General features: G+C 42.1%; 1 protein-coding gene across 1 annotated transcript; it reads left to right on the top strand.

Moving 5' to 3' along the window:
* The first annotated feature begins 337 nt into the window (after nt 1–337).
* mRpS17 (mitochondrial ribosomal protein S17) lies at nt 338–4,184 on the top strand. The gene is made up of 3 exons (XM_065438236.1): nt 338–572; nt 647–724; nt 3,892–4,184. Exons 1-3 carry the CDS (start codon nt 459–461, stop codon nt 4,102–4,104), a joined length of 405 nt encoding a protein of 134 aa, XP_065294308.1. The 5' UTR covers nt 338–458; the 3' UTR covers nt 4,105–4,184.
* Nucleotides 4,185–12,863: the final 8,679 nt, after the last annotated feature.

Here is a 12,863-nt window from a genome sequence, read left to right on the forward strand (position 1 = left end):
CCAGGCAGAGGGAACAGAGGCAGATATGGAAGGGGCATTAGGTTTTCCCGGGGAACGAGGGCAAATAGATGAGAAAAGAGTGGCAGTAACGAAGGGGAGGCTAGAGGATTGGTGGAGGAAGTCAAGGGATAGATAATAACATAAATCGGGGACAAAATGTTTCCTCTACTGTTTTAGATAGTTATCTTGGGGGGGGGGGAGGGGAGTAAAAACTAGGTTGGGCAAAAAAAAGAATAATAATAAAATAGGAGGGGGGGGACAAAAGGCTAGGTGGCGCCAGCCGCCGCCCGTTACAAAGGGTATAGCCGCCATCCATCCATCCATCCATCCATTCCATCATGCGAGCATGCCGGGCGTGTGTACGCAAGTGTGCGTAGCCTAGGTTCTCGTAGTTGAGGCCGTGGGTATCTGTAATCTGTGTGTGCTGTTCTTATGTAAACGTTTAGTTGGTTGGAATTATGGCAGCAGCTGCATCGCCTGCGCTCTTTCTTGGAAAGTGTGTTTCATCGGCAGTGAAGAAGACTGTTCGAGTTGTTGTTACCCGGTTCGAGCTAGACAATTTTCTGATGGCGGTAAGCACGCGTCCTTCAAATGCCATTTTTGGATTTTGTCTGACACTAATGCCTGTATTATTCACATATTTCAGCATTATAAAAAGAGGACAGAATACGAGGCGCTGGATGCCAATGAGGAGTGTGAACCTGGTGACTGGGTCCTCGTCAAAGTGAGAAACCTGATGCTCTTAGATTTCCATACATGTTGTTGAGGCCTTTCGCGTTCGGCTGTCTTTAGCGTCTTTAGCAATATAGGACGGGGTACCATGCGCAAGTTCGTACATATATGCGCAATTTCGACCTGTCATCATTTCTACAGTGTGTGCGATAACTTTGACGATGCTCGCTCTTTTGACCGATGATATCGGTGCTTCGGTCAGGTTTTTAACCTACATTGTTAGTTGTTCGTATATTCCAGAAAGCCTTTCCTTCTTTTTCGTTAGCTTTCTTAGTAAAGCGACTGCAATGGAATGACGGGGGTGCCGGTTTCGATCGCCAGAACAGGATGAATTTTTCAGTTGCGGAGCTTACCTCTTGAGGAAGCAACAACACGTACCCTTGCTCCTTAATAACTTTTATTTTTGGATTTCTTTTTACAGAGAAGCTGCGTCTGACATTGTAAATTTAGTGTGAATAGTAAAAAGTAGGGGCAACCACTGTCAGTATTCACAATAAACCTACACCTGTTTAAAAACAGACAAAAAGAAAACGAAAACAGGAGACTTGCTCATGAGTTGGCAAGGAATAAGACAAAGTGAACTGTGTGCTAAGGGCTGCACGGTCCCTATGGAGACAGTCAGCCTTGAATCATTCACCACCCAGTGAAGGTCATTTTGAAATTTGAGAAAATCCTAGCGATCACAGGTAGCACATGTGCATAGAACAGCCTCTTTCACCAACTTTTATGCAAATATGATTGCAAGATACATATCTCCATTTATACATTGGCTGACAGCAAACCTACTGAACTGCAGCTTCTATTTGTTATAACAGGCTGCTATAAGTGGAAAGCACTCCATGAACTTCTTGGAAGATCTATAGAATGATGAGAAACTGAGAAGGGCTGTTTGTACCAAGCAAGAATTTGCTTTAAATTGGGCCATCGCAAGCTCAGCTGTGTATCAATCATTTGTGAAAAAAATGTGGCAACAGTTGGCACATTCTGAAAGAAAGTTGCGTAAGGTGAAGCTACCAAGAAAACCCAATCATAGTGCCCAGTATTAATTGACAATGTTTTTCAGAATATTCACTATTAGGCACTCATTTAATTGGCTGTTCTTGTTCCCTCCTCCCATATGGTATCTTTTGCCCCAGTGAATGGCTGCACAGCATTGACTTATTAGTTTAACACAAAGGTGTGAGTAGTGCATCATCTTATCGAGTTCCAAGAGAGGCTTTGTGCAATGTTCAACAACACCTTGAAACATTGCCTTCAGCCTCACACTTACTGGAGTGTGCCCGTGAAGCAGCAGGACTGGACACGCAGCAATGAATGCTGCATTCGTATGCATTGCCTCAGCACAAAAGACATCTTCGTATTCACCTGCGTTGCCACACGACATAATGTTGGAATGAAATTAAATATAAGCATGGAGGTCCATCTAGCGCAGATACTGCAAGAGTGACTTATAAAATCGATTGTCCATGAACCATCCATCATTCATAGTCTTCAGGTTGGTCACTTCCCAACTTCGTGCACCGAAGTACACTTTCGCAAAGTGTGTTTATCCTAGGGCATGTCCAAAGTTGATGGCAGGCATTCGCTTGGACTTTTATTTAATGCTAAAAGGCTAGTTAAAAATGTCATGTCAGTACTCCTTTAACAAAGCAATTTCTTATGTTAAATACAAAGTTAGCAAGAAGTACTGTTTTTTGCTGTTGATTTGTAAATAATTTCTATTACGTGAAAGAAACTGCAAATCTAGGAATAACTCTAGGCTTGTCATTACACTGGGCACCACATGTTGAACAAGTAATTAAAAAGCGTTGGTTATCTTGTTTTATACTTACTAAAGGCGTGCAGACACTTCCATTCATATTGTACAGAATCATGGGGTTTCACCTACACATCGTACCTTGATTCCTTCACACTTCAGAAACGTGCGGTGAGAATAACAGCATCAGTCACTAAAGACGTGCCTTGTTGCACACCTTTTTTCACAGTTAGATGTAATGCCACTTATCTAAATTCATCAATGTTTCTCACACCTAACAAGGGATACTAGACAGGCTGAACATAATATATTAATTTAACTTGCTGTAAACTCGTAATGTATACGGTCAACATTCCCTATCATATATCAGTGCAAAAATCTGGAATAAAATACCCAGCTTCATCAAAAAACAAACGTCCAAATGTGGTACCATCATTAAAACATCACTTGACACATATAAGATTACCTATCTTTACTTTGGATTCATGATGATTTTATATTGTGGACCCAAAACTAGCCATATAGGCTAAGGGCCCAGGTGATACTGTCAACCATACATATTATATAACTCTGTGCTGGAATAAAGTGTTTCTTTAAAAAAAAAAAATCCTGATATGTCTGCACTGACAACACGATTTACTTTTTTTCTACGTGCCTGTCTAAATCATTGCTGTCAGGTTTAATTTGGCACATACCAGCATTTCCACATTTCAACCTTTTATCTCCTTGCGGTGGTGGCGTTCTGGATTTGGCGTTGCCCTGCTAAGCCCGAGGGTGCGGGATCAAATTCCGGCTGTGGTGGCCGCATTTCAATGGGGGCGAAATGCAAAAACGCCTCTGTACCTTGCAGTGGCTGCATGCTAAAGAACCATACGTTGTCAAAATTAATCCAAAGTCCCCCACTACCGCGTGCCACATAATCACATTGTGGATTGGCACGCAAGACCCCTGAATTTAGTTTAACTCTTTCCCTGGGTATACTGCTTCTACCGAGGACAACCTGGGCGCATCTGTACAAAATCCTGCAAACACAAGTTCGGCTTCGCTGTTCATAAGTTATGCAAGCGTTCTATCAAAGTGATTGTACCGCTCTAATTCAGTGCAAAGAATATACCTTCTCAGCTACCCTCAGACTTTTGAAGCTCTGCGGTGATTTTTTTTTTGTACTTTGGATTAACAAACTCGGTTTATTTCTTTTTAATTATATTTTTTCAAGCCCTGTGCTAAAATAAAGATATTCAATAGTATTTTCTGGCTCTTTGCATACATGCTTGTTTGAACCAATAAAAACAATCAGTATATTAGGGTCATTTTTAGAGTGTGGGTTAAACAACTGTGGCATAAATCTGCGCCATGTATTTTCCTTATATGTGTGCATTTCTCTTTTTGTTGCTTGTGTACAGGAACTGCCAGAACGTCTCAGCCTGAGGATTTCCCACAAAGTGGAAAAAATTGTCTACAAGAATGGCAACATTATTGATCCTATAACAGGCCAGAAATGCATTTTTACTGATTTTGTGAAAGATGTTGACAAGGAAAGCGACGTCTTCGGGTTGAGTCCACCGTACAAGGCTTTCCTTGCTGCACCCGAAGTGAAAGAAATAGCGGATAAATGAGGTACTGATGATGCTAGGCTTTTATTCTCAGTGAAATATTGTTGGCATACCAATAAATTTTGTAGATAGAAGAATTACTACGCTTTGTTTGAGTGTTTCATTGTATCTGCCACAGTATATTTTCAAAAGACACTGCTGCTTGCATTATGAGCATGTCACCAGCTCTCAGTGCTTAATATTTTGTTTCCTGTAAATTCTGGAGTTTTGCATGTTGCAAATTTGCAAGTCCAATGTGTCTAGAAATGTTCTTAATGGTTTCACACAATTCACTCGCTGTATCCTCAAGCAGTGGCCCAGAATTATGTATCTAGCCCATATTTGTAGGTGTCTTGCTCAAGACCTTTGTCAAGCATTGATCTGGCATATGTCCATCAAAGGCCGACTGGAATGACACTTTGGCTTAATTGGTTACATATATATAGTCAATTGAAGTGCAGGTGCACATAAAAATGCAAAAACAAACGTTTAATTTCAACATTTTGGCTGCAGTCCAGCCTTCATCAAGAGCGTTAGTACAAGCACCCGGAGCTCAATTTATACATTATCTCTAAGAGTGAAGGGAAAAATAAAGAGAGAGTGAAAGCGTACATAGCCTAAGAATACAAACACTCATACATTCAGTGGCCTCCACAAGTATATGTACAATTGAAGCAGTCTTGGCAAAGCTGCAAGGCTGGTCATTGTCAATGTTTTTCATTGAACAGCTTTTATATGACACTTAAGTAGACAATGCAGGCACCTAATGGTTATCTGGTATGACACAGATTCTGGAACATCACCTGTAAGATTTTCAATGTGCTGTGCACCCTGCCCAATTTTGGAAGCCATCCCCAGGCGCCCCGTTTGTTCTCGGTATTCTGGGTTTTCTGCAATTTCTGGCGAGCTGTAATGACGGAGATTTCTTGAATTTCACTATCAAAGAGAACCATATTATTGCGATAGTGTTAAGGGCCCCATGTCACAGAAAATCCAGTGTCGGCAGAGTTGTCCACGAGGGAAAACTGTATGTATTTAGGTGTGTGCATATGCCATGCCTTGCTATATGACATACTGTATATGCGGGTTATTCTATCATCCTATCCGTACAAAGTCCTGCAAACACAAGTTCAGTTTCGCTGTTCATAAGTTGTGCAGGCGTTCTATCAAAGTGATAGTACCACTCTACTTCAATGCAAAGAATGTACTTCCTCAGCTACCCTCAGTGTTGAATTTCTACAGTGATTTTTTTTTGTTTGTGTGTGTGTGGTACTTTGTATTAACAAACTCAGTTTATTTCTTTTTAGTTATATTGTTACAAGCATGGGGAAAAGGGGTTTATTTAGGCGTGCGAGAGCAGGAACGGCAGGCTACGAACAACGGGAATGGCCGCTGCACAGTCTTCGTTCTCTTCTTTCTTTCTCTTCTTGATCCACGCGTCCCTTTTACGCGCTTGGACGTAACAATATTTTTTCAAGCCCTGTGCTGAAATAAAGATGGAACACCATTCTATCACTAAAGCTGCTCATACCTTGTCTTACATTCTTGACAAATTTATTCCTCAGAATTTCGAGAATGACAGCCCACACATAAATATCGTGAAACAAAACACCGACAGTGCATGCCTTTTGTGTTAGATCTTCTGAGACCGAAATATTAAAAGTGCGAAACAATAATTGAAACCTGAATTTTTTTTGGCACGGCTGTGCACTACCTCCGGGATCAGCCCACGCAAGAGCCCACATTTCTGCTACCAGAAAGCTTGGCTTCATGCATAAGCATTCGTTCGCCACCAGCATTTGCCGGTGAACATTATGACTACGTAGACTGTAGTTGCCAGGAAGCGTGAGGAGCAGTCGGGGATCCTTGAATGCTATCTCGTTCCACTCATAAAGACGAAGCTTAAGCATCCTCCAAGTTTTTTGCTAGCTTTTTATGATGCATCCACTTGCATTTTAAATGTAAAATTTTACACATAAGCTGCTCTACATATACACTATCTCTAGCTCTGCTTCTTACATGGTCCAAAATTTAATAGCTGGCTTTTAACACCACTTGTTTTGCATGAGCTCCGCTTGTCGATTTGGACAAACTCGGCACGTCCGCTTATTTCTTCTACTACATCGACGGCTGCAATGCCAGCGTTTGAAATCTGCAGTGAATTTGCTTTTTTGTGTTTCACTACATAGATGCCAAACTTTTTCAGCCAGTTTATTCAGTCTATGTGTTCTACAACATGGATGACAGTTATTGTGTCAGCGCTGGAGGGGCGCGTTTATTGTGTTTTGGCTTTCTACTTCATAGATGGCAGCACTTCTTCAGCACTCAAACACTGTTTTTTGGAATCACATGCCTGCTGCACCTTTTTTCTTGTTTAAAACTATAGTGTTTATGGCAACGACAATTGCATATATTGCATAGTGAAGAGGTAAAATGAGGGTCTCACACTTAAAACATGAAGCAAGTTGGTTGAAAAAGCTTGAGAAGGGTTTTCAATGGAATTAAGTTTGAAAATAAGCCATAAAATAATTTTAAAAAAGCTAAAGAAGCTAACTTTTGCTCAAAATAAACACTTGAGGGGTTAAACTGGATTCACTCTAGACCTGGTCATTTACAAGCCAAGCACATGTAAGCAGAGGTGTAATAATTAAGCCCTGCACGATGGTGCAGGGCATTTAATGCAGGGCCACTCACTGCTGTATTCGTGTGCTAATTTTTATTATTCACGGTGCATTTCTCACCTGTCTTCGATTGTGGCTTGCATTAGAAATAAATTTAGTTCTGGGGTTTAAAATCCAGAAGCTGCACAGTGGGGCTATGAGGGAACAGTGTAGTGGGCGGCTTCGGAATAATTTTGACCATCTGGGGTTCTTTAATGTGCACCCAAAGCATGCAACATGTGCATTCTTGCATTTTACCCCATCGAAATATGGCCACAGCCACCAAGAATCGAAACCACAACCTTGTGCTCAATAGCAGAACATCTATAGCCACTGTGGCACGGATGCCTTGGAAGTAAAAAGGTTTTATTGCTGGACTAAGCTGCTTCATTACCAGGTTTTTTGTTTTTCAATTATTTTGCTACAGATCCCAGGTGTGTTTCTTGTCTTCGAATGTCCACAAATTGGTCTGTGCAGACAAAGGGAGGGCAGTGGGAAATGGTGATGCACATTACATGGTACACAGAATGGAGGCTCAAATTGCAATTTGTTTTGTTGGGAGGTCACACCTTTATCATAACTGCTGGCTGTCATATTGCATGGTGGCATAGATTAAGTTCATGATATTTTCATTATTCTTGCTGTGCCATTATCTACTAATCACGTCACCAGCCAGACCAAATGGGAAACTGTATGTGGTGCCTTTTTGTTTTCTTCTAGCTACCAATGAACGTTTTCCGTGCTTGTGCCTTAATGTGTAAAGAGCATGCATGAAGTGACCTGCACTATATGCAACCGTTTTAGTAACAGCAGTAGACAGCTTTAGCTCAGCTTTCTTTATGATCCACTCCACTTGCATTTCATGCACTCAGGCACTGCATAGCATTTATTTCACATTTTCATGAGCATGTCTCCCACTAGGCAAGCAACAGATAGTCAGCTTGCTTGTTGAATGATAAGGAAGCCAAGTGAACACACAGTCGCGCTTCACTCAATCGACTCGGCAGCAGAGTAAAGGCAGCATTCTGCCTTCTGCTGCCAGCATGAGCATTTTGTACATGTGCAGTGGCGTTCCTGCAGAACAGCTGAGAACTATATTAGGATACCTAACTGATCAGATTGAACCATAAACACTCAGCTAAACTCTCTAGTTGTAGCTCTCCAACAAGCCTCTATTTTTGTCACATAGCAGTGGCGACCTCTCTGCACAAAGTTAGATAAACTTTAAGGCTTTGAAGTCACACTGATGGATGGCAGCTCATAGCTGCAGCTGTGAGCAGGTGTGGCTAGCAGCTCGGGTTGAACCTGTCCTAACTGAGGCAGTGCTACTTTTCGGGTAGTTGAGGCAGCTTTGTAAATGTTTGAAATAGTGGGAAGGTATGCAAACCTACATACAGAAAATGCAGCTGTCTACATCGGTCTCATGAAGGTGCCACGTATCCCTGAATGGCAGCAAGACCATGGCCAGTGTTCAGTCATAGTCTCTCTCTCTCTCTCTCCCTCTTTTTTTTTTTTGCCTTTGAAGTCTTTCTTTGCCTACCTCCCCACGATTTGGTGTGTCGTCTACCCGAGTAGAAGCTGTTGCTGAATACAAGCAGAAAATTGCTTGTCTAATTGTTGGTTTCAAAATCAGTTCACCTCCACAGCAGTCTGATGCTCTAACCCTTTACTATTAGGTCATGGACGCATGCCTAGAAAGACAGATTAACACCCTTGCGAGCTTACTTAATGCAAGCTTAGTGCTTTGAGATGCTTGGCATGTGTCAACTTGCATAGCAACAGTTTACTGATAAAAGTAGGAGTGCATGCTCTTCTAGCTGACAAAGAAGATAAAAGTTTTACTCGTGAAAAAGAAGCCTATGCAGCCACGTCATCACTATCGAATACAGATATGCTGAACCCCAAAAGTGTCGGCAAGACAAAACTGGCTGCAGCAGGGAGGCAATAATGTTTAGTGAAGCTTTCTTTGCGACATCTGAAGATTTAGTTAGACACTGAAGTTCGTCATCGTGCTGTGGCACACTTCTGCAGGGTCCCGCATGACATTCCTTGCATTTCGACACAGTTCAATGGAAAATAAAGCTTTCCTCATGCCTCATAGTCAGATCGTATCTTTCATAATTGAAACCACAGAATATTTAAATCTTACCCTAGCTCTACAAGGTCTGTCATCGTGACTGAGGTAGTTAGAAGACATGTTCATCACCGAAATCTGCTGCACATTTTTTATCGTGATGCACTTTGTTGTCTTGCGGTGTCACCAAAACTTCATAATCTGCAGAATTTTTTAAGGGGGAAAGGGGAGGGAGTTGTTACTTTTTTTCCCTAGTGCATTGCTTTCTATTTTTTCTCCTACATGACAGAGAGTGCTATGGTGGACAAAGCTTTTAGGGGTTGTCGTGGCTAGCATACATAGACTTGGCTACCACGTCAATGCACTGTTATCCACAATGTCACTACATGTAGAGCAATAAGGCAATTGTTTGGACAGCTGATGATGCCAGGATATGTAGGACAGACTTTTGGTTCTACACTATAAATCATACACCATTAGGGGCATATCTTGTTTCCAAACAATAATCATCCATCTTGATTGCATTTCCTTTCTTGAAAACTCTGCGCTTGCTGCTTTACTGTCGGGAATGCCATGTCACGCTGATAATGTGCATGCCATTCATGACCTAAGCACTGGGTGCACAACGTTAAAGGCACGCAAGAGAGATGACAGTTATCGTTTGGGTAAAAGATAAGGCCAGGAGGGTGCAAACTTTTCTTGTAGTGTAGGAATTGAGGTCCTGCTTTGCCAACACTTCATTTTGGTTTAGACTAAAACGTCCTGCCCAATCAGCACTGCAGAGAGGTACTAAGTCTTAAATCGTCACAGAGAAATCCAAGTATTTTGCAACTCAAAGAACAGGTGTCTCGGGGATTTCACTCACTTCTGTGGCAATATATCAAAAGCCAGTGCCCACAAACCTGCCGGCAAAACTTGCCTTGTGTTGAATAAAAAGTAGCTGCCTGGCGCTTCTCAAGTAGTCAGAAAATTTGCTTGTACTATAACCCTGAATTTTAAGCATGAAAGCATTATGCCAGGTTTCAGTGCATAGCCTTGCACAGGAAAAGTCTACCTCTGGTCTACAGGTACAGCAGCGGCAGAGCCTTCTGCCATTGGTTGAGCTTGCAATCAAAACTGCAGACTCTCCATTTGTAATATAGCATTATAGTGACTAAGCCACAAATTTGCTACTGCCAACATGTGAATGAAAAACCAGTGGTGTGTTGATAGCACGGCATTGGCCTAAAGGCACCACAATAGCCAAGCAGGGAACACCAACTAGACGGTGAAGATAAAGGGTTGTCTAATGAGAATGGTGGCAAGGGACTGAGTGGCACATTACTGAATTGACTGCTCGTAAGCCAGTAGGTAAGTGGAGATGCCAATTAATAGATCGTAATACAGGTTAATCAAAAACTGGCTTCAAAGCGCAGAACTGCTAAATCTACAAATTCTAGTCATCATGATAGAGGTGTTAGCATTTCAAGTGACTTCACCAAGTTTAGAAAAATTGGTGCAGGGTTCATTTGTGGCCACGGACGCCGTATACCAGTGGGAGCAGAATGGCGAAACACTCGTTTTCTGTGCAGTGGGAGCATGTTAATGAACCTCAGGTGGTCTAAATTAACTTGAAGGAAGGATCGCATAATGCAGTATTGCACACAGCAAATAGCGAAGAAAACTAGCTATAAATGCAACAGAAATGCCAAAAATTAAAAATGGGTATTTCAGCAGCCCATTTCTCCCCATCAGCTAAACACCACCTACTTTCACCTGAGGAAAGGTGGCAACCACAACATAGGTGCATGCACACATACACACACTCTCTTTCTCTCTCTTGTATTTGCAATGGAGAAAATGAGATTTGTCTTGGTATACACTTGAATCTGGTACTGGGGTCTTTTCTTTGGTGGGCTCCTCATCAGTCCCTCAAATGGGCAGAAGTAACTTAAGCATAATGTTCCTGCAAAAGAAGTGCAACCTGTTCTTGTGTATACTTAGTATCAGCTTCTAAGACAGGCTGGAAAGGCAAGCCCCCCGGTACCAACAGTCATAGCTCCAAACTTGTGGATTTTCTCCCAAAGACAAGAGATATGCTGAAGCCATCGTTTGTGGAAGTAAGCACAGCAATTCCCAATGTCATACACTGCCACTTTTAAAGCCAATTCGTTATGCCCTGGTTTCCTTTCCATCCTTTGTTGGCATTTCAAGCATGACGTCTTCCTTTCTACTTGCTCTGGTGTACAGTATGAGACAGCTACTGCTTCACATTTGCTCCACTTTTACTGTAGCTTAATAAAGTAAGTATTGCTCCGTAGACATAGTGTTAAACTTGGTGACAGCTTGTAAACATGCACAAGAATTGATAGGAGACAGCCAAAAGAAAAAAAAAAGCTCGGCCGCATGTTACACTCCTGTAACACATGAAGGTGAAAGCCTGCTGCACATGTGATAATGCATTAAGTTATATGATAGCAGGGCTCAGACTTCTTACAAGACATAACGAGCAGCAGTGTGAATTAAACCTATGGCACTGTAGGTCGACCTGCTCGGACACATGCGAGCATCTAATACACTACCTAAAGATTTTGTTTCTTCATCCATATTCAGCCATTGCATCTTTGCTCTGGCAATGTCCCGCGTTACGCGGCAATGAAAGCAACACTTCTTCGTACTGGGATGCTGTCCTACACAGCCCCAACCTCGAAGACCAGTTATGGGCTGTCCAACGGGCCCACGACGCGGCGGAGAGGCTCGGCCTCTTTGTTTCGACGTGGGAGCGGCTTGCTGTGCGTTAGTGCGCGCCCCAAAGGACCTTATTAAAGTTTTTCATCTATCCATCCATCCATCTTTGCTCGCTTACGGGGGTATGAGCCACTCCTGATATTTTTGTCTCACTGGACTAGATGCCGCTTTTTTAGGTATAAATCATTGCAGCGAGCCAATTAAGGCTTTCGCCTTATAAAAAGCACACAATTATGCTTTTAAACGTAGTAGTTTGGCAGAAAATGTTCCTGTATGGCATGGCGAATAGCCAGATTGGTGCATCTTGTAACCCAACAAGGAGATAAAGGATCCCGGCAATGCTAAAAAAGTCACTTCAAAGAATTCTTTGTACAGTCCTGAATTCAACACAAAAATTATGTCGGCACATGTAGACAAATTATTCAACTTTGAAATTCAAAGGAGAAAATAAAAGCTTCCTCTTTCGCATATTACTTGCCCAGTGATGCCATATGCTGCTATCAGTGAGAGCAACACTTCCATGAACATGTGCAAGCCTGCGTATCACTGTGACCTTTTTGCCACAGCCAGTGCCCATACATTTTCCCATGTTGCTTTGTGGGCACATGTACTTACACTACCAATGGCATGGCCAGGTCAGGCCAGTAGCCAAGGGATATTTGCTAATTTCAACCTACTCCTCTGTGAGTAAAGGGTGGGCAGCTGCTGAAAAACTAAAGTTTGTCGCATTACCCCAAATTCACAGAGTAGCAAAAAAAACAAAAAACAAAAAAAAAGGGCAAGTGCAAGAGGGGACGTCCCGTAAAAGCAAGGCATGTCTCAACAGTGCCTCCAACTGCTGCATATATAATTTCACCCTTTGGATATTTCAGCATTTATTTTTGTGCTTCCTTCCTAGATAAAAGGGACATACATCGCACCACTCAAATAAAAACTTCCTTGTAGAGCACATGGAAAGATGCGTATGCTGCACATCCACTAATCACTAATGGACATGTCTCGACACATACGTGGCTGAAAATAACTGCCCTAGGCCGCTACAGTCAATGAGCAAAGTACATTTCTGGTTGGATGAAATGTCCAAACATTCCAATATCACTGCTGTCATAACAGGGACATCACCACAACCCATACTATGCTAAGAGCAAATAAAACCACATAGGCAATGCAGGGCCCCTTTAAAGAAGCATGTACAAAAAGATTAGAATAACGAAGATTACCATCATTTCGTACCAACAGACTTGTCAAAAACACTGAGCTGCATGATCCTTTATTCAGCTATGACTGTTACCACAATAGCACAACATCATGAAAGTGCCTTC

Source organism: Dermacentor albipictus, chromosome 1, assembly GCF_038994185.2.
Source record: "Dermacentor albipictus isolate Rhodes 1998 colony chromosome 1, USDA_Dalb.pri_finalv2, whole genome shotgun sequence".
Taxonomy (NCBI): domain Eukaryota; kingdom Metazoa; phylum Arthropoda; class Arachnida; order Ixodida; family Ixodidae; genus Dermacentor; species Dermacentor albipictus.

Bases quoted from the DNA above. Each gene is read 5' to 3' on its own strand.
- mRpS17 (XM_065438236.1), top strand. From the start codon at position 459: ATGGCAGCAGCTGCATCGCCTGCGCTCTTTCTTGGAAAGTGTGTTTCA. The intron at 573-646 runs GTAAGCACGCGT...CACATATTTCAG, and splicing joins TAGACAATTTTCTGATGGCG to CATTATAAAAAGAGGACAGA. The intron at 725-3,891 runs GTGAGAAACCTG...GCTTGTGTACAG, and splicing joins GTGACTGGGTCCTCGTCAAA to GAACTGCCAGAACGTCTCAG.